Source organism: Crocodylus siamensis, chromosome 4 (assembly GCF_052110815.1).
Source record: "Crocodylus siamensis isolate JL-2025a chromosome 4, ASM5211081v1, whole genome shotgun sequence".
In the NCBI taxonomy this organism is placed as follows: domain Eukaryota; kingdom Metazoa; phylum Chordata; order Crocodylia; family Crocodylidae; genus Crocodylus; species Crocodylus siamensis.
Window position 1 is genome coordinate 219,720,720 of NC_143398.1, and position 21,226 is coordinate 219,741,945.

General features: G+C 42.3%; 1 protein-coding gene and 1 pseudogene across 1 annotated transcript in view; one reads left to right on the forward strand and one right to left on the reverse strand.

The window, feature by feature from the left end:
- Positions 1 to 1,446: 1,446 nt before the first annotated feature.
- TNFAIP6 (TNF alpha induced protein 6) overlaps positions 1,447 to 21,226 on the reverse strand; it is a 30,016-nt gene continuing 10,236 nt past the window's right edge. Inside the window, exons 2-6 of the mRNA XM_090045761.1 lie at positions 19,276 to 19,413; positions 17,677 to 17,838; positions 12,081 to 12,309; positions 8,574 to 8,614; positions 1,447 to 7,339 (exon numbers count right to left, since the gene is read on the reverse strand). Coding sequence (XP_089901887.1) covers positions 7,176 to 7,339; positions 8,574 to 8,614; positions 12,081 to 12,309; positions 17,677 to 17,838; positions 19,276 to 19,413 — 734 coding nt within the window. The 3' untranslated portion in view covers positions 1,447 to 7,175. The remainder of the gene's footprint in view (positions 7,340 to 8,573; positions 8,615 to 12,080; positions 12,310 to 17,676; positions 17,839 to 19,275; positions 19,414 to 21,226) is intronic.
- LOC149867592 (U4 spliceosomal RNA) lies at positions 16,621 to 16,753 on the forward strand (annotated as a pseudogene).

Below are 21,226 nucleotides of genomic sequence, written 5' to 3' on the forward strand. Positions count from 1 at the left end.
GAGCAAATGCATCATCTTTCCTCTTTTTGCTATGACCAGTGAGTGTACGTACTTTGTTGGTTTTTCTACTCACTCTAAAACTGCACAACAGGCATATCTAATGCCTCTTTCAGCCTCTGCCTTAGGGCAAGGAGAACTTTTCTAGGATCATATGTTCTGGGATGTTGGGATTCAGCAATTCTCTTGAGAGCTTCCTGGTCCTCTGAAGGACAACACTGAACTCTTTCTTAATCTTTTTGATCCTTCATCCATTCAGCAAGTTCACCCTCTTGAAGAGACCAAGGGCTAGACAGTTTTTAACCCAATAATTGATGTTTTGCCCTGGTATGATTACACATTGTATCTTTCCAGTTTGTTATTTACCCATACATTTTGTTTACATACCCTTTCATTGGGTATAAGCTCACCACTGTAAGACTTAAATTTTACTCATTTAAATTCTACTACTTGTGGTGGTTTTTTTTCCAGTGGTAATATCAGTTTCTGGCATGCTGTTTCTTCGTGCATCTGTGTCCAATACAAAATTAACTGTTCCATTCGTGCTGGTAGTCCACTTGTTCTGAAATGTCATTGCTCTTACAAGCAATTCATTTGAGCTAATGGTGCTGGTACCATCCTTTTTGTCCATGATGCACACCCTCTGTTGAAGCTTGCAAACTCTTGCATCTCTTTTCCCCCAAATACTGGATATTGTTTAGTTTTATGTTGTTTGCCACAATATGTACAGTTCCATGTGCTGTGTTTTTGTAGACTCCAGTCTTGAGCTGCTTATAAATGTCTGCTTTAGGTATCCTTTTTGCAGTATTTTGCATTTTCTATCATGTCCTGTGTTGGAGTACTGTCCGCTGTCCAGTCTCCACCTTCACTGAATGACTTTGCTTGATAAATTCTAATAGCTCTGTCAGAAGTCTACTCTCAAGCACACTAAAGTTTTGCAGGTGACTATAACGATACCTGGGACTGACCTCACCAGCACATTTCTGGGTTTGAAGCTTGTGAGCAGGAACAGGTGAGCAGGGTGTATTTGGGGACATCCAGGGGACACTGCCACCATACTGGATTACAGTGATGCTGAAGACATGCCTGGTCCATAATGGGTGCATCTATATGGGTCATATGACCCCAGCACCCATTCCTGCCCAGGGCAGGGGTTGAACCTGATAATCTGTTTAGGTCCCTTCTGACCCTAAGCACTATGATACTATGATATGCTGCCATACAGTGATGTTGCTACTATGCCATGCTTTAGTACTTCCTTCTGGAAGTACTAAAGTATGGCACAGTATGGGTGGTTACTGCGCTGTGCGTAAGGCACTTGGTTAGATTTTGCCGTTACATCACCATAGCAGTGGCAGTGACTGGAAAGCAATATGAGATTTCAGTAGGAGGACTTTGCAAATGCCCAACAATTGTTTCAGATGAGGATACAAAAACACTTAATTTGTTGTGGCTAAATTTATTCCATATCTTAGGAGACAGCTGTCAAAATGTATTTACTAAAACATGTTAAAATGCTGGACGATTTGCAATCACAATTTTATATGTAGAAGCAACTCACTTGAATATGAAATGACTCAGGCTAATCTACAACATATTTGAAGTGCAGACAACACAAAGTTTCACAAGAGTAAGCACAAATTTTAGTAGTACTTCTTGCATCTTCCTGATTGAAGCACCGGTAGAGCTATTAATTAGCTTCTAATATACAGTATTATAACAGAATCCTCAAGGGTGTTACGTGCTGGAAAGTAATACATTGTGGAATGATGTCATTACCGACTGCACAACTGTCCAATGGAGATTGCTTTTTTAGCCTTAGTTACTTTCAGTAGATATATTAACCCACATCATTTTAAGACATCATACTTTTTGGTTAGTCAAAAAAATTCATGTTTAATCTTAAATAAAATGTTAATGGGCCAGCTTAGTGTTCGCAGTCTATGAGTAATAAATACTGCTGATGACTTCACAAAAATAAAAAACAATACACCTATGAAAAATTAAAATAGCCTTCTTGTTTAGTCCACCAGGTGGCAGGATTTTAGAAATGCCAGTTATTTTTTGGTTCAGTACAGAATAGCTGCATCTTGATTCTGTTAAATATGTAATATGAAACTTTTTTTCCACTGGCATTACTGCAAGGCTTGTAGTAAGAGAATTTGGAATTACAGAGGCTGCACTCATATTATGGCTCAGTAAAAATCAAGAATCGTTTTTTGTGTGATTTTTAATTTTATATGTGGTATTTTATTCCCTTTCAGGGGATTTTGGATGTCAGACTTTGAATTATTCCACTACTCTGTCATTGCTATTGCTGTTGTGTACAAAAGTGTTCAAAGTGTCAGGAATATTTTTATAACATGATCCATAACTTACCCTATTCCATTTTATGGAATGATAAAGCAATGATGTAGAATGATTGTATGGAAATGAAGAACATTTGTCGTATTGTGGCTTTTATTGTTTTTAAAAAAATCTTTATGTTAGAAACTAACATTAATTATCACCATTATTGTTTATTTGTAAATTCAGTGGCAAACTGGAGGCTGCAGTCTTTGTTGTACCTGACAGTGCTAGCAAAAATTAAAGTTAGCTTTGATTAAAGACATACAATCTGAAAAATCCCTGACACAGGTGAAAACAACTTTTTCAGCTGAACTCCAGTAAGTGTTGTACTATAACAGGAATATCATGAAGACATTAATTAAAAATAAGAATATAAGAAATGTCATAGTGGGTTAGACCAATGGTTCATCTAGCCCAGTAGCCCATCTCCAACAGTAGCAGAAGTGGATGGGAGAGTATCGAACTACATATCTCTGGAATCATCTGTCCCCCTATTCAAGACCTTTCCTGACATCCACAATTAGTAGATTGGAGATGCCAGAGGAAACATCTCCAAACATTCTGTTCAATAGCTATTAATTCATCTATCATTGATCTATCCAGTCCCTTTTTGAACCTGGAGGTGCTTTCTGCCTCCACTACTTCCTGTGGCAATGAATTTCACAAGCTAAATGTAGTGCATAAAAAAGAACTTTCACTTGTTAGTTTTAAACCTCTTACCAACTAATTTCAGTGGGATCTACCTAGTTCTAGTATTTGGTGATTTGGTAAACAACAATTTCCTGTTTACTTGGTCCATACTCTTCATGACTTTATAGGTCTCTACCATAACCCCCCTCAGTCTTCTCCTTTCCAATCCAAAGGGTCCTAACCTTTTTAGTCTCTCCTGGTATGGCAACTGCTCTGGCCCCTGATCATTTTGGTTGCCCTTCTATTGACCTTTTCTAAGTCTATAAACATCCTTTTTGTGATGTGGGGACTAGAACTACATACATTATTTAAGATGTGGGCGCACCATGGATTTGTACAGTGGCATGAAAATATTCTCCATTTTGTTTGCAATTTATTTCTTAATGATGCCCAACATTGTATTGGCGTTTTGGCTGTTGTTGCATACATGGAGCTGATATCTTTAGAGAACTATTTACAATGATTCCAAGGTTTCTTTCCTGAGTCGTAACAACTAATTCAGAACTCATCATTGTGTACATAGGGAGATTGTTTCTCATACAGCATTAACAAAAATTAAGATAAATTAAGTTTATTCATTCTACATTTAAAGAACATGGAAACAAGACTGCAAAATAAGTACACATATTTAAAGAAAAATATGACATGAGAGTGTGGGTGAATCCAGGACATCAGAAAGGGGGATACAAGAGCAGCACCCCATGCTGAAGCCAGCTGTACCCCAGCTCCCAGTCTCTTCCGAAATACCAAGTACCACAAATTACTACCAAGGGCAAACTGTACTACAGAAGCAGTACTGGGGCATCTTTTTTAAGTTCCTCAAGCATGTAAAAATCTTCGTTCTCCCTTCTCTTCATCTCCCTGCCCAGCTGCACATTCACTCCTCTCCTGTTTCCCCTTCTGCCCACTGTTTCCACTGTCCCCACCTGACCTTGGGGTGAGGTGGGAGGGGCAAGAGGACCTCCAGAGCTACTTCCTGCTTGCTCCAGTTGCACATGGAGCTGGGTTTGGCTAGAGCTAGTGGCAGTAGTGGGGGCTGTTCCCTTGCCCCATGTCTACTTCCCAGCTGGCAGGAAATGCTGGGGGACCAATCAGAAAAGAGGGAACCACCTGTTGCTGCTTCTGCTGCTGCTGTCCTGGGCTGAGCCCAGATTTGTGCAGAACTCAGCTGGAGTGGGCAGAAGTGGCTCCTACCCTCACCACAGGGCAGCTGGAGATAATGGCAATGGTTGGGGAGGGGATTAGATGTGCTGCTGAGCACAGAGGGAAAGGAATTGGGGATTAGTACTTGCTTCAGGGATTTAAAAATTAAGTCCCTGGCTGCTGCTCCCATGTCAAGATTGACTGAAAGGAGGGTGTGTCCAAACCACTGCAACACCCCCCACCTATGTGAAAGGCATTAAACCTAGCAGACATTAAAGATCAACATGGTTGCGTCCACCTGAGTGTGGATGTCTGTTTCCCCAGGGACAACTAGCAGTGGGACACCTTGTGCCACTATTAGTTGTCCCAGGGAATGCCTGTGCCACATACCCTCTGGCACACGGCATGTTACCTCGAGTGGGGTAGGGGAGGCTGGGCTGGCCCCATCAGCCTTATCTGAGGTCCTGAGGGCCTTCTGGGGCTGCAGCAGTGGCGATCCTGCAGCTTGGAGCCTGGCTGGCAGCTGGAGTGTAGCTTTGGTCAGCCAGCCTCCAGTTTTGAGCAGCACATGCTGCCCCCATGTACGCTGCTCTGTGTGTGTGTGTGTGTGTGTGTGTGTGTGTGTGTGTGTGTGTGTGTGTGTGTGTGTGTGTGTGTGCGTGTTTTACCCCTGGATATCCCCTTCCCCCCGCTCCTATGCTGCTCCCTTACAGCACAGAGGACAGCTGAATGTGCAGTATGTGGCACTGCAGCCACATACTGCACGCCTCATCTAGACATGGCCCATTAAGCTATGGAATGGATGCCACACTGAAGGACAGATATGTCAACATATGTAAAAATGAATGCAGCATCTTATCTTGTTAAAAGAAAGAAAAACTCAACTTATTCGCTTAGGTTTATTTGCATTTTCCTGTAAAACAGAAGTATGCAATGGATTTTGCTTTCCATGTTTGGTTTTATAGGTATACAAATCTATGGGTTTCCTGTAAATCTTAATGGTAAGACCTAGTTATCTGAAAAGGCCACTTGGATTTAATTAATCATAATTTATTTACAGATTTAATATTACTTTATAGCCAGTTAGTTTGAGGAAAACTGAATTATTATAGTCATTTCACTATTAGAAAAAAGAATATTCATAGACTACAGAACTAAAGATTACTTCATTTTGTAATGGCTGAAAACACAATAATTATTGAACAATTAGCAAAATAGAACTGTTTTTCATAACTCTTATGTTACATGCTGGAAGTGAAAACCATGTTTTTTGTGGTTCCAGCAATATGCTATCTCTACTCTTGTTTATAGTTTGATTTTGGTTTCTCATTTAAGGTTCAAACTCACAAAATCCCAAAGTTAAAATTCACAGAAGTCACTCAATTATTAATGCTGTAATATTGAATCTTATCTGGGGAGAGGCCTGATTAGGCTGAAAGCTCTACTATTTTTGTCTGGAATACATCCCAAAGAACATAAGCCTTTAACACCCATTCCACTGCCCACTGAAGTCACTGGAAAGGCTTAACTTGAACAGTAGGTCAGGAAAACATCTAATATTGGAAAAATTCGCTAGTATAAAATGAACCAAATGTTAACCATAACACAAAAAATAGAGTACATTCTAAAATATATGAGGGGAAAAAAATAACACCACAGGCTGGAAATTCTGGACATAATTGAAAAAGAGGTAGATTTAATGATATGTTGCACTCGGGTTTAACAGAAAGTTAAAAACATGGAAAATGCTCAGTGTTTTTTCCAGTCAGTATAGTGAATCTTCTTGGTATGAACAAAATATAACATGTAGTCGCTATCTTGAAGAAGGGTTTACTGGTGGTCAGTGGACAGTTTAATTTGGTGTATTAGTTTCCCAGTTTTCCCAGGTATCAGAGAATATTTCAGTATTAATGGGTAAAGTCTGAGAAGTGAAAGTACTTGGAATGGTCTGGCACTAGGCAAGGAAGACATGACTAACTCTGTTTAATTGTTTACAACCCAGATCACAATAACATGATGAGGACAGTACAATCATAGATGTTGTGCTTGTCATGCTGGTTCATAATCTTTGACTTCAGATACCTCATATTCTCCAACTGTGGGCTCAGGAGGCCAACTCTCAAGATGCATTTAAACTGTGAAGCAGTCTACCATGGAATGAGGGTTGCTTTAAGGGCTTTCTGGATCCAGGGAAAGTGATTAGTTTTAAAAAGTGTTCCAGAAAGGAAACAAAACTAGGGAAAGCAAAGTCTGAACAGCACTAAATACATAGGTACGAAAGAAAAGTAAGAAAAATGTAAGAGATGAATTGCTCTCATTGAACATTAGCCTCCCTACAGAAATATCCTTCAGTGACATGACACAAGAGCTGAGGAGAAAAAAAGAGTGGATTATGCTAAAAAAGGATTAGTTAGGAAACCTATGGGCGTGTCTACATATTGCCATACAACAATGTGCTACAGTGCCATGCTTTAGTATTTCTTTTTGGAAGTGCTAAAGCGCAGCGAAGTACAGGTGCTTACTGCACCGTGCATGCGGCGCACGGTTAGATTTCACTGCTACATCATTGTAGCGGTGTGTGCACTATGCTGCGGGGGGGAGTATCCTGCTACAGCGATATAGTTGGTGATCACGTGTAGACCCACATGATGACTACATTGCTGTAGCACGCCGTATGGCGACATAGCGCATCGCTACGTCACTGTAGGACAGTGTGTAGACACACCCTATGAGAATAAATCCTTTAGTTTCACTCACTCTTTGTGATCTAGAGAATAATAGTCTATCATTTAAGTACAGTTTTCAAAGTTATTTCCCAATACACTCTATTAAGAAGTGTTTTAAAAGCAAAAATAAAAAAGACTCAGAAAGATGAAAGGACAAATGGCTGTTGCAGCTGCTATTCCTGTAACGTATTTAACAATATCTAATGTGAGTTCTAAAATCTGTCTTTAATAGTGGTACCTTTCAGTTCCATTCTCTGTTGATCTGTCTGTTTACAAAATGCCAAATTTTCCAGGTAAGAAGTTTATTTTTCCTTGTGAAGTTGTATTTTTTCCATCACTTGGTTTTGAAGGTGGGTCTACAGCAGTATATTTAATTTGAAAGCCACCAGCTGTCACAGAGGCATCTGACAAAAACTTCAAGGTCATGACATTTCCTAGAGGAATAGAAAGAAAAAATAAGTTGCGTCCTTTTGGACGAATGAAAATGTGCTGCTTTGGAATTCTTTTTTTCATGTCCTGCTTCCAGAAATACTTTTTTTCCCCACAAAAAAATACAAGATCTAAATCCTACAGCCCTTGATCCTCATGTTTATATAATCATATTACCATGCTCCCGAGCATAGTCTGCCTTTAACTGGGAGCTGTGTAGCCACTAACCTGCTAGCCTGTCTGTATGGATATGCTGCTTCTGAAGCTATACTGCTTCCAATTTTGGAGAAGTGATGGTTTTTTGTTGTCTTTTTTTATTAGACAAACTGTATAGTTGGGAGAGATGTAAGACAAGTTTTTGGGCACAAAGGCTCCTTCTTCAGGTCTGGGGTTGGGGGGGGAAATATGCATGGATAACTCCTCATTTGAAGCATGGTAAGTTTACTTTGTGGCTGTGGCTGATCACTTCTTGCCAGAGCTGACTGAAACTGAGCACTTCTGGTGTGAAGACAGTTCAATATTTCCAGTTTTCAAGTAATTTTGAAATTCCAAAATGCATATCTATTTTTTGGAAACTTTGACATGCAAGAGCCCAGAAGCCATTAGTGTGTGGGTATGCCTTGTAAACCAGGGACTGGATCAGTGAAGTCACTTTGTGATAATGCCTGTCTCCATACAGGCAAGGCAGCATTGTGCTGAAATACACAACTGCTATGCTGGGACACACCACAGCTGCTTTGCACACGCTGGCTCCTAAACTGGAATGACAGTAGCTGCACTAGAGCAGCACTGCATGAACACCATCTAGTTCTACTAAGAGGCAGTTTACTGGGTATGTGCAGCACAGCCCCGAGCTGGCTACACTACTTGTGGTTCTGTAGCTTAAGAGGACTAGTCTCAGCACAGTCTTCCCATGTGTTGTACAAAACATCCCCACTGGAGTTTCCTGTTGAGTAAAGGCCTGCAGACTTGTTTCCTAATTCTTTTTTTTTTTAACAAGACTTCTTCAGTATTTCTTTTCCTTTACCTTTATTTGTAAGTAATAGTATTTGTCAAGGTTGATGCTAGCAAGCTTGCATGATGGATTATGGCATACTGGCCATGAAGTAAAAATCTAATTTACAGCTATCTGGGTTCCCTGGGCTATGAGAAACTGGGAGAAAAAGAAGTTTGTATGTACATCCATACATGCATGCATGCATACATACATATTACCCTAAATAGTATGTAAAATATTACCTGTGCTGCTGATATCATCTGGTAGTTCATCCCCACAGTACCTGAAAAAGGTTATATATGGCTTGTAACTAAATGTCATCTAACAAATATGCAATAACATACATCCCTTGTTGCTACAGGGTTGAAGTCTCCTTTTGTGCTATGGCTCACTGCTAAATTGTTCACTGGAGTCTATTCAATGTACATAAAAAGCTTACATATTTTTATCCTCTTTGTCTAAAAAATTACAAAGTATGTGTGAGAAGAAGGCAGCTAAGGGAACCCAAATTTGCAATACATAATGAAAATTAATGAAACAAATGAAAAGGGAAGACCCATTCAGTTTTAGAAGGGGGTAAAACAAGGAGCAATGGCTTGAATCTTGTGAAAGAAGTTTATACATCAGGAAAAAGTATTAAATGTGACCTATGCAGTTAAAAAAAGTGGAATTACATCTTTTCTTGGTGACTAGATTATACAAAAAGAGGTCTGAAAGTGATGGACACTGTAAGGGTTTTGTATTTTTTTCTGTTTTTTTTAAATATTAGAAATCCAGGTGTTATATGTCGAAAGACATGATGGCTACTGGGAAACTAGCAAAATGATGATATCACAGCGTGAAAACCGAGCAAGGAGGGAATTTTTTTTGTTAATTTAAAGACTGTTTAAAACTCCTTGGGTTGGTTTTACTTTGTTTTACTTACATCACTTCTTTGTCAGATAATCTTGGATTAAGTATATTTTTGCAATCATTTTATCCCCACCCATCTCTACAATTGTCAAAACAAACAAAATTTCAAGCGCTCTGCTAGCAAATGTATGAAAGACCAGTAAAAAGTACCAAGCAGTTGAAAAAAACCTCTTGTGCCTTTATATCATGTAAAGAAGTAAAAATACCCAAAGCCAATTTACAAAAGAAGTATTTTACAGAGCTATCCATGCCGATATCCTAGGACAGGGGTCAACACCATTTTCTGATGGTGGGCTGGAATACCCAGCATGGCCGTGTTCAGACGATCGCGCACGTGCCTTTTGCCCTGCCTCAAACCCCTTTGAGGAGGGGTGACAGGCACATGCGGGGAAAAAAAATGTTCCCTGTGCTGCAAGATTGCAGTGCAGGGAGAACATGAGACTCCTGGATATCCAGGGGTCTAAAAAAAATCAAAGTTTAAAAAAGCGCAGCCATGCCCTGAGGTAACTGGAGGCTGGGTCCTCCACAGAGATGCTCTGGCTGCACAGAGTGTCTCTGAGTTTGGCTCTCGCCCTGGTGCTGAAACACGCAGCCGGCCAGGCCACGTGTTCAGCCCCAGGGCTCCAGTGCCGGAGAGCAAGGGGTCGGCGGGGCTGGAGGAGGGGGAGAGGACCATGGGGGGGACCCCCACCGGCCCCACCCACTCCCCCAGCCCCCCAACCCCTGCCCTTTCTGACTCCACCCCCCACCAGCTGCCCCCAAGGCCCCCAACCCGTGCCCTGCTTGGCCCCAGCCCCCCCGATCCCTGCCCCCCCACCCCATAGTTTTAAATCCCGCCCCCCAGAAAAACCCAGCACTTACCGGCAGGTCCAACTGCCACCTGGCTGACTGGGGCCCTGCCTGCACAGTGCTGGGCAGAGGGACAGCCTCAGCAGCCCCAGCCCAGGTCCTCCTGCCCCCCCACTGTCCTGTGCTGTCCAGGGGGGCTCTTCCAGGAGGCCCTGGAGCCCCCCCACCCCTGCTTCTAAGGTAAGCAGAGGCTTTTTTTTCTGTTTTTTTTTTAAAGTGACGGTGCCTGAGGTTGTCGCCATGGGAACTTGGGGGTTCAAGTTGGGGAATGGGACTGGGTGGGGCAGCCATTGGGGGGGCTGGGGGGGTGAGGCAGCCATGGGGGGGGTCTGGACAGCCATTGGAGGGCAGGGGTGGGACTGGGTGGGGCAGCCATCGGGGGGGCTGCAGCAGCTGGTGGGGGATGGGGCCAGGTGGGGCAGCAATTGGGGGGGCTGGGGGGGCATGCGGGCCTTGTGGGGGGGTGGTAGCCCCTGCAAAGGCCATTTGGCCCCTGTTGGGAGGCCGTAGCCCTTGTGTGGGGGCTGAATCTCCTGTCGGCGGGCCCAAGCCCTTGTGTGGGGGACAAATCTCCTGTTGGGGGGCTGAATCCCCTGTTGGGGAGCTGTAACCCCTGTGTGGGGTCATCGCCCCTGTGGGAGGGCAGCAAGATATATAGTCATGAATTCATGAAACATGTATTTAGAGTTCACTTTATTCTTATGATAAGAAACTTGCTTTAACCCTGTAGATATATCAATAAAACATTGTCCAACTGATTGCTGTCTCTGCCTCACTCTCTCTCTCTTTATAGTGGTCTTTTGTTTTACTTGTGGAGGAACATGGATTTGGGGGTATTTTACAGAGTGACTTTGGGATTTTTTTTATCAGAGATTTTTCAGTTTTCCAGTAGGGAATACCAGAATCCCTGCTAGGGAGGCCAGTGGCAGGACCATGCCTGCTCAGAGCTAGCACCTTGAACCCAGCTGGCTGTGGCTGACCTCCTAGCCAAATGGGGCCAGGAGGACATGTTCTGACAGTTCAAAGCAGGCCACCACACCCAGAACATCTTTCAGGCGATAGCTACCCAGATGGCCGGGCAGGGGGCACACGTGCCAGTAGTGCCGCACAGAGGCCAACCCTGCAACCACAGTCTACTGGCTGTGCAATCCCCATCCAGGTCTGGCACATGCACAGCAGGTCACAGCAAGGCAGCAGCCCCGCACTGCCAGACTGCTGCAGTGGGTAAAGGGTGCAGGGAAGTCTCAGGGCTGCTTCAGCAGCCAGGCTGGCACAAGGGGTAGTGTCCCCAGTTACCAATTGGCTGGGCCCCAGAAGCTCCTGAGAGCTAGTAGCCCGGTGCGACTTTTTATACTGCTGGAGCCAGGACAGGGCAGCTTTTTATACTGCTAGGGACAGCACAGGTGCTGGCCCTGAGCTCTAGCTCCTCCTGGCTGCAGATCCAGGAGAAGCCAGGTAGAGTTATTTTGCCCCAAGTGGCACAATTTGCTCCACACCAAAGTGCATGTCCAAGCACATGTGCTGAGGCAAAAAATTGTACTGCTTCTATTTGAGCTGCTGCAAGTGCACATGCTTGCATGTGTGGACACGCCCCAGGGGGCTAAACAAGTTGCCACTAAGACCGAGTGGCCTCTGTCGGCACGTCTCCTAGCTGCCCAACTGCAGTGTGCAAAGGGTGAAGCACCTGGATGTGCAGGCCTGGTGTAAGTTGAGCAAAGTCTCCTGCTGCTGAATGCCACCAAACCCTAACTCTGTGGGCTGGATCCAATCAATGGCTCTGAAGGTTAATCAGCTGGTAGGCCATAACTTGTCAACCCCTCTTCTAAAACACATTAGATGCGGAATTACTGAAGGGTCTATTCAGCAAATACAGTCTGAAAAAGGGCTCTTTGTCTGGCCCCATGTTGAGACTATGAAATATTATCTCAAACATTTCAAGACCAACAATATTGACTTAAATAAAATAAAGATGTGGAATTTTTTTTTACCTGCCCACAAAGCCGGTGACATCATCATAGCTGTCATATACTTCTAAGTAATCAGCCATGCAGGCAGTGTCATCTTCAACATCAAACTCCAGGAACTGCAGATGAATTTGTTGCCCATACTTCAGTCTAATGTGCCAGTAGCAGATCTGTTCATTTTCATATTCATTGGGGTAACCTGGTGACTTAAAGATGTGCTTTGAATCTGTAAAGATTCCACCACATTCTTTTCCTAAGAGAAAAATTAAAATATTAGAAAGAATCTAAATGCTTATCTCAGATTTTGAAGGGGATTTAGTCCTTCATGGCTATGCATCTGTTAGGTCTTTCCTCAGAAATGTGTAGAATCAACTCATTGACTATTCCATAGTGTCCATCTAATTCCATGCACTCACCCTTTTCAACCCACAGAAGTCATTGCACACATATGATGTGTACAGTTCACACAGAGTTCATATGTTGGAAATTAGGTGCCTAATTTAAAGCCCAATGAAGTCAGTGGCTGTGTCTACACAACATGCTGACTGCACAGTAGCCTAAGACTACTGCACAGTAGCATTGAGTGAAAACAAAAGTGATGCGACAGTACTGCACAGTAGTCGTGGGCTACTGCACAGCAGCATCACAAAAAAGCAGTACATCAGTGCTACTGTGTAGTAACTCGGGTTACTGGACAGTCATTTAGTACTTGTATAAACTTTTCTACTTGTTTAAACTTATATAAACTTGGACTTGTACTAAATGGCTGCGCAGTAACAACTGTGAAGTCAGTGTCTTGTGTAGACATGGACAGTGTAAAGTCTCTTACTGACTTCAATGGGATATGGATTAGATCCTAGGTGTTTCTATAAAGAGGTTTGCATTTTTTGGCTTAGTCTATTTTTAGGCTTCACAGGTTTTTTAAAAAAAATCATACCATCCAACCTTATGTCTCCTCTTTCAGGTACTTCCTTAAAATTAAAATCAAAGTCTATAAACTTGAGACCTCATCCCCACTTAATAGGATTTTTTTTTGCTTTTCCCAATTTTCCCTTCTTTATGCCTTATACTCCAAGATATTAAACACTTGTTCCCATTAATTACACTGGATGTTGTAAACACAAAAACACAGGTCTGTAGAATTAAGCATTTAGTTTGACATTTAGTCTTCAGATTTATAAACTCTTTGACACAAGCACTTCATGAGAAAGGCATGGTTCTCAAGCACAGTTTGTTGCACAAAGGTGCTCCCAATATCTTTAGACTCTCAGGCTAGGGACAGACATTACACATAAACTGGTTAAGTGATCAGAAACTGGTTTAAACCTATAACAGAACATATGTTCAGTGCACACAAACCAGTTTCAAAATGGCTGAAATTGGTTTAAATTAAACCTGTCTGAATGTAGTATCAGACTTAACTGATGTGGGTTAAACTTGTCTCCTTCCTGGTTTAAGTTAAATCAGAGTCCCCCAGTGTCCCATATGCTTTGCAGCCCTAGGCTGGGCTGGGTTGGCTTGGGATGTCTGCTGGAGCAGAGCAGGGTTGGCCCCACCCCTCTCCTTTCTAACCAGAGGACTATCACTGTTTCAGCTGACTGAGGGATTGCAGTGGCTGCCAGGCTTCCTCCTCCTCCCTACTGCTGCTCAAGCAGGGATCCCCCTTCCTGCTTCTCTTTCACGTCAGGGACCCCAGCTCAGAGATCCTGCATCTGGCTATGCCCTCCCGCCGCCCATGCTAGGTACTGCTGAGAGGTATCTGTGTGGGTCTCCAATTTCACTGGAACAAAGGGCAGACAGCTAGTGGCTTGCAAATGCAAATTCATGCTTCAGATAAGGGCTAGGGACAGACATGATGCATAAACTGGTTTATATGATCAGAAGCTGGTTTAAACCTGTAACACAACAGATGTTCAGTGCACATAAGCCAGTTTGAAAATGGCTGAGACTGATTTGGGATAAACTTGGTTGAATATAGTATCAGATTTAACTGATATGGGTCAAACCAGTTTATGCAATGTCTGTCCCAAACCCCTTCCTGGTTTAACTTAAACCAGAGTCCCCCAGCATCCCAGATGCTTTGCAGCCCTCGGCGGGCCTCTCCCCTCTGGTCCCTGGCTGGAACTCCGGCAGAGACTGCACCCCCGCCTCCGACTGCCTGCTCAAGAGGGTTTCCCCCCTCCTCTCTCCCATAGCATGGACCATAGCCAGCATGTGGTATGCTAGCTAATGGTGAGAGGTGTCTATGTAAGGCAGACAAGACAGTGTCCGCTTATGGCTTTTTGGAGCTAATCAACAGGTCAGCTGGTAATGTCCCTGCATTCCTTCCTTGGAAAAAGTTGTATAAGAAGAGCTTGAACTAATGAGAGAGGTTGTTTTCTCTTGATGGGGTGTTACCAGCTCCCTGCTGGGGAGTTGCTAAATGCTCTGTTATCAACTCCCTTCTGGGCTGGTAAGGAGCAGAGTGGGTGGGGAGGGGGAAAATGCCTCCTTAACCAAAGCGTCCTGCTGGGGCCTGGCCACGTCCCCCCAGTCTAGCACTGTGGAAGAGAAGGAGGGGGGGCTAAACACACCAATTTCTAGCCTGAACCACTGCTGGCATGTGCCTCCATGTTCCCAGTCCAGACGGGATGCCTGTGCGGTTACAAACTGGTTCAGCCTAGCCATTTTAACTAACCAGCAAAGATTGATTAATTCAAGTTTAGGCTTTTTGAATGTCTGTCCCTATCCAAGACGATCTTGAAACTAATGAGAGAGATGTTTTCTTTTGTAGGGCTTGATGGGCCAATAAACTTTGTTCTGACAAGCAGCCTGCTAGCTGCAATCTGTCCCTCTTCAATAGGGAACAGAGAAAGGTATCAGAAGTGACCTGGTTTGCAGACAGTATGAAGAAGCAGGGAGAGTGAGATTGAAAAGCTCAGTATCATCAGCAGGTACAAGGTCTGGCAACACTCCTGCTCCTTGAGCAGTGAGCTGGTAAAAGCCTAGGACAGTGCAGGCAGGTTTGGGGTTTACACCCCTCCCTAATCAGAGCGTCCCGCCTTGGGCCTGGACATGTCCCCCTCCCCCCCGCAGCTCAGCATTGTGGAAGGGAAGGGAGGGATGCTCTATTGCCCCCTGGCTTCTATCCTGAGCTACTGTAAGCACGTGCCTGCATTTCTGGAAGGAAAAGGGAATGTCTGTCCATCTCCAAATTGGCTCAAACTTTGCAGGTTAAACTAACTTGCAAAGATTGAATCAATTCAGGCTCAGGCTTACTGAATGTCTGTCCCTAGCCTCAGAGGGCAGTGCAGGCATTACTTAATTAAAGAAGATTGAGCATCACCTCCATAGGACCCTCCCCTGTAACCTGAAGACAGACAGCTCTATTTGAGTCTGAACAGCACTGTCCATCGATCATAAAACATTTTTCTTACAAAGGGAAGGATTCAAATTGTTTTCTGAGTGTTAACAGCTTTGGGCAGTCATACCAAGCAAAACATTTGTAAAATAATTAACATACATCTCAGAGGAGAGGGCTGACAAAGGAGAAAGAAAGGCTGACAGTAATTATCGGTGAAGTATTTCTCATCCTGTCTTTATATGTTGAACATCTGTGAGTATCCTCCCCACCCCACAGAGGTATTTGGTTGATGACTGCCCAGCTAACACAAACAAGCTAGAATCATAGCATGTGCAAACAAGCTATGCACAGCTGTATGTATGTCACTACTAACCCTAAATACTGGTTTCATAACATGGGACAGTATATTTGGACTTTATGAGAATGACGTAAAGAACATACAAAGTTAAGCGTTTGTTTTATTCATGTCCACTTTTCACTGTCTTCCTGAACTTGCCTTCTTTCTTCAGCATGCCCTGTGTAGTGGTACCAAATTATATTGGAGAGGCTGCAATTTAGTGTAAACATAGCTGAGCCAGCTGTAAACATATAAGACATATTTGAACCAGCTAGCTTAGGAACTGGCAACAGTTGGCAGCAGCAGTACAGAACCCAGCATGAGATAATTTACCTTGCCAAGACATACTCTGTATTTGGCCCAAGAATTGGTAGCCTGGCTTGGGTAGTTTCTCTGTGTGCTAAACACCCAGCTGGCACCTTACCCATTCGATCATGTATGCTTATATTTCAATTCCAGACTAAAAACTCATTTTTAAAAGTTCCATTAATGGGAATAGAGACAAGTTCTAAATATGTTTATCTGAAAAACATCTGAAGAACGTTCCTCATTTAATGGCATTTCATTTCTCATTTATTTTTCTCTGTATGTACTTGAAAGCCAGGAGAAGCTATAGGCAGATATATATTTTCTGCCTAAAATGCATGTTTTATAACAAAAGTAAAACACTGAAGAGTTAAATTCCCCAGCTTGGGCTTCAAACACAATTTTAAGAAGGATATCATACTAGATGATTAGAAAAATACCGTGTAGCTTAAAAAACCTATGGAGAATATCAAAGTAAGAATTCTTGTGGGTGATATTGATCTTTCACATATTTCCTGGACCGGCAGGGTAACAACATCACTTCAACACTACCAAACCCTGGAGGAGATCCTCATTTAATCTTTGCCCAGTGGCAATATTGTAGCCAGTGAGGTTGAACTGAGGAATGATCATTGCTAGTTGAATTAGCTCCACTGAAGCTGACCCGTACACTGGGAGAACAGGTAGTTTATTTATAGCTTATTAGAATATTGCTCAGCAACTACTGATGAGTTAAGCTTTTGAAAACATTTTGAAGTTCTAAAATGTAGATTGAAATGAACTTACTTGCTTTTGTTTTTCATTATACCTAAGACTTCTTTCCAAATGTCAAACAATTAAAAAGGACATCTATTAAAGGGATAGTCATAACTCAAAATTGGGCATAATCTAGATTTGTAAGAAAAAAAGGGTTTTATGAAGTTGAAATTGAAAAGATCAATAGAACCCATTTTCTGGATTTTTTTTCAAACCCATGAAAATGGCAGTTTTCAAATAAATTCTTGACAGCGGTGTCTGCAACAGAAACACTCAGAATGGCAAAATGAACAGAATGAAACTGACTTAATGGATTTTTCTTGCCCAGCTTCAGAAAGACATGAAAGGCAAACAGACAGGAAAATGATTGGAGCATAACTCAGAGGTGGTTAGCCATGCTGGGCAGAAGTCAGGCACGAGGGTGGGCAGGATGGCATCTTAAGAATTTAACTGGTTCAGTCCGCCCTGTCCTACCTTCTTCCTGACACAACTGAGATTTAAAACATTGTTTTAATTTTAGTATTCTAAGAACTTACTTTGTAACATAGATAAAAAATTCTGTTCCCAATATAGGATATTAAGTCTTCCCAGCAACATGGCTATAACAAATACACAGGGCAAGATATTCAGGTTTAAGTACTTGAAACCAGGCATCTAAATTAAATTATCTGTAATTACCCACAGCCTAAACAGAGATATAAGCATGTAAAACTGCACACCCAAGATGGAATTTTTTCACCCTGTCACGTTCAAATTGTTAGCCACATTATTCATTCCCTGGCCAACTGTCAATCTTTTATTAGGGTATCAATTAGTAAAAACATATATTTAGTAATAGTAATAATAAATAATCACCAGTGGATTCTTTTTAAACCCACCATTAGGGTTGTAGCAGTAGGCATCCCATCTCTCACTTCTGTTGAGCCGAAACCCATAGTCAATAATGCCAGTCTTTCCAAACCCACAGTTTGTTCCGGCTTTCACGATGGGATAGCCAACTCTGCCCTTAGCCATCCAGCCAGCAGCGCACACATGAAAACCTGTGAGAGAAAGAAAGTTCTGTGGATGCTGTGTAAATTTGCTCCAAGCAAGAAACATTGTACGGACTATTGCTTCCTTCAAACTAACATTTTACTCTTGTTGATAAAAATGAGTTAATGCATAATTAGCTTAACAGACATCTTGTTTCAAAGTGTAACATTACTTCTTGTATTCCACATTAAAATTATTGCTTTCTCATTTAAAAATCAGATGAAGATGAACTATAAAATGCATTATCTTGGAGAATCTAAATACAGTACCAGCCTTTGTATTCAAATTAGATTTTAAATTAGTCACATACTTGTATTGCATTTATTTGTTTTCCTAATGCCTCATCTTCCAAACCTTGCTCAATCATTACTTAAGTGTATAAGAATATGCAGGACTGGGCGCTTAGGGTAAATAAAATACTGTATACTGAATATAGCTATGGAAATAGCTGCTTAAAATTTTAATTTATATTTCCAATTTTAGAAGTCCTATCAATACACTGTTTATGGTTAAGAGTTTAAAAACAACAGTCAAAGACTTCAACATTATTCAGTATTGGAACAAAACCATTTTTAAATAGATGACCACATTTTCAAAATGAAAAACTAGAGCATATTTGTGGTTGGTTAGGGTTTCATAGTCACAAAAGACAAAGGTACCCTTTTTGACTGTGTGCTGGTGTCCATTGCCAGCTTCTGACTCAACAATGAAGCCTGCATATTTCTCAGAATGGAAGATACTTTCCAGTAACCTAATGTTCTGAATGAATGTATCATGAAACACTGAACAAATGCTATTAGCATGTACATTGAACAAACAATAGCTATATGAAGGTCTGCACTCATTCAGCTTTTAACACCAAACACTTGTACCCTGCCATTGGGACATTTGTTCTCATCTCAATCCATACAGAGCAAATTCTATTAATACCTTTTGAATAAACATGATAAAAATAGTTTGGTGGATAGAGTGAAAATTTGAGACCTTTCATTTCTCCTGAAGTAAGTCCCTGCAATGCTGAGCTATCATTTTAATAAGAAAATGCACTGAAAGGGAATGACCTGGTCTTATACCAACAATAACATCCCCTTCCTGTTACAGACTGATAAGGATTTGGGAGTGAGGCCACTCCTAGAAATATCTGAGAAGAAGCAGCTCTAATGCATTTCTCCCCCATACCCAGCAGCTCTCTGCCACACCCAGAGCACTAAGGGATTCCCCAGCGGTGCAGACAGCTGCTACAACTGGCTGCTGTGCAAGAAGCGCAGCAGCCTTTAGCCGTGTACAGTTCAGGCAAAATTCCAGTTGCCTCTGTTTTCACATGAGGTTGCAAGAGCTCCATTGCTCCCTGCAACGATGATACTTCTGATGAGTGTTGGCAACAGGATGAACAGGTGATGTGGAATTCAAACCATGGATGTTCATATAGGCATTTGATTTCTAACCTATTTTTCGTGCTGCCTCCAGCTGCTGGTATGTGGCTAGACGTCCTCCTTCATACTCGCACACTGCTTTTGCTTCTAGATAGGTGAGCTGATATTTTCCAGTTCGCGCCTCCCTGTGATACACTCCAGCTGCTCGCTCTGTGGGACCAAAACAATTAGCAATTCAGTATTTCTTCAAAATAACCACCCCTCCTGGATGATGTCAGATCTCACTGTTTCCATTGGTGTCTCAGGAACTGCACCTTGGACTATTGCCCAGGTGAGAATACAAACTAGATAGTCATCAAGTAATTTATGTCCCTCCCAACATATGGAGGTTAGAGTTTTGAATGAACAAATCAACCTATTGGATTGCCAGAACTTTTTGGAAAGTAGTAGTTTTAGAAATTACCAGCTGGTGTCAGAAACCCTGGGGTATCATAGTTGACGTTTGTGGTGGTGTTTCCTGCTTGTTTTGTCACCATGTATGCTTGGATCTAATTTTGAATGTTTTTTTGATAGAATGAATCAGAACTTTGTCTTGAAGTTCTAGAGAAATGAAGACAGTATTACTTGGAAAATCAGATGTGAAAATTAAGGGGAATTGCAATGTAACCCACATATAACTGACTTTGTGTCTCTCACAAGGAACAAAATTTGAGCCTTTGGTAGCTAACATTTCTACCATACAGAAAATTTCTTAAATAAGTTTTATAACACCACTGTAAAACTCCTGTTATTACTGTTGCTGCCAAGGGCCCTTTTATGCAGCTACTTTATATGCATAAATTTACATTAATTTTAAAGGGCAATTGTCAATAATATTACAATTTAAGTGATCTTTATAGCCTTCTTTCTCTATTGCAGTACATCTGGAAATCTTGAGTCTTCCAAACAGGAGAACTAGATCTGAAATATTTGCTTTTTTCCCCTTTCTCTTGTATTAGAGAATAAACTGGTTTTAGAGATGTATGAACCTACTCATCTGAACAGAAACCTGTGTACTAGATGATATCTGACAAATCCTACTGTATAGTAGTATGTAGATGAAACGAGAGGCATGTATGCACGACACTTAAAGTGGGCTAAATGCTTTTGCCCAATTTAATGGTGTTGGTGTTTGTACGCATCAATGGTGCATTGTGCATTAATTACAGCCGCTGTATGAAATTTGGCGGTCTAAGGTGCCTTAAATGACTTGGGGCGCAGCAAACTCCTCTAAAGAGTTTTAGTTTGCTGCCCCTATAGCCACAGAGTGAAGCACTGGATTCTGTGCAGCTCAGGGGCTCTGCAGGAAGCCCTACAGGCAGCCTGGCAGCAGCCCGGGAAGGCAGGCTCCACCAAAGATGTTTATTTTTTCCTTGGAGCCTGCCAGCCTGAACTGTGCGGGGGCCCAGTGCTTCCCTCTGTGGCTGCAGTGCCCCCCAGGACTGCCCCAGCCAGGTGCCTTGTAGGCAGGTGATGCTTGGGGTGGGGAAGGGAGTGGACGCTGCTGCCACAGAGGGAAGCACCAACCCCCCCTGCAGCCCAGGGACGGCTCCACCTGCTGGCAGCTCGCCCTCCTCTTGCTGCTGTTGGAGAGGCAGAGAAGTGTGTGCATGACCTGGGGGTTTAAAGGGCCCAAAATTGAAGCAGTGTTTTTAAAAACCCAACACTTCAATTTAGGGCCCACATTTCATCTACACATGCCCTAGTACTACAAAACTACTACTAGTCAACGTAATCTTAAACAGCACATTATAAAACATTTGTGTATTTATATCAACTATCGTTTGACAGAATGCTTAGAACCACTAGTTTTGATGATGTTAGAGATGTTTTTAAAAACTTTCCCACCACTGAGCAGTGGTTAGCAATGGTGAGACTCATACTGCAGCCAGCTTGATGTCTGCCAGTGTAGTTTTTGGACCTATGTTAATTGGATTTGCTCCCAGCAGGGTTAGATTACACTGTTTAAAACATTCTCTGCAGA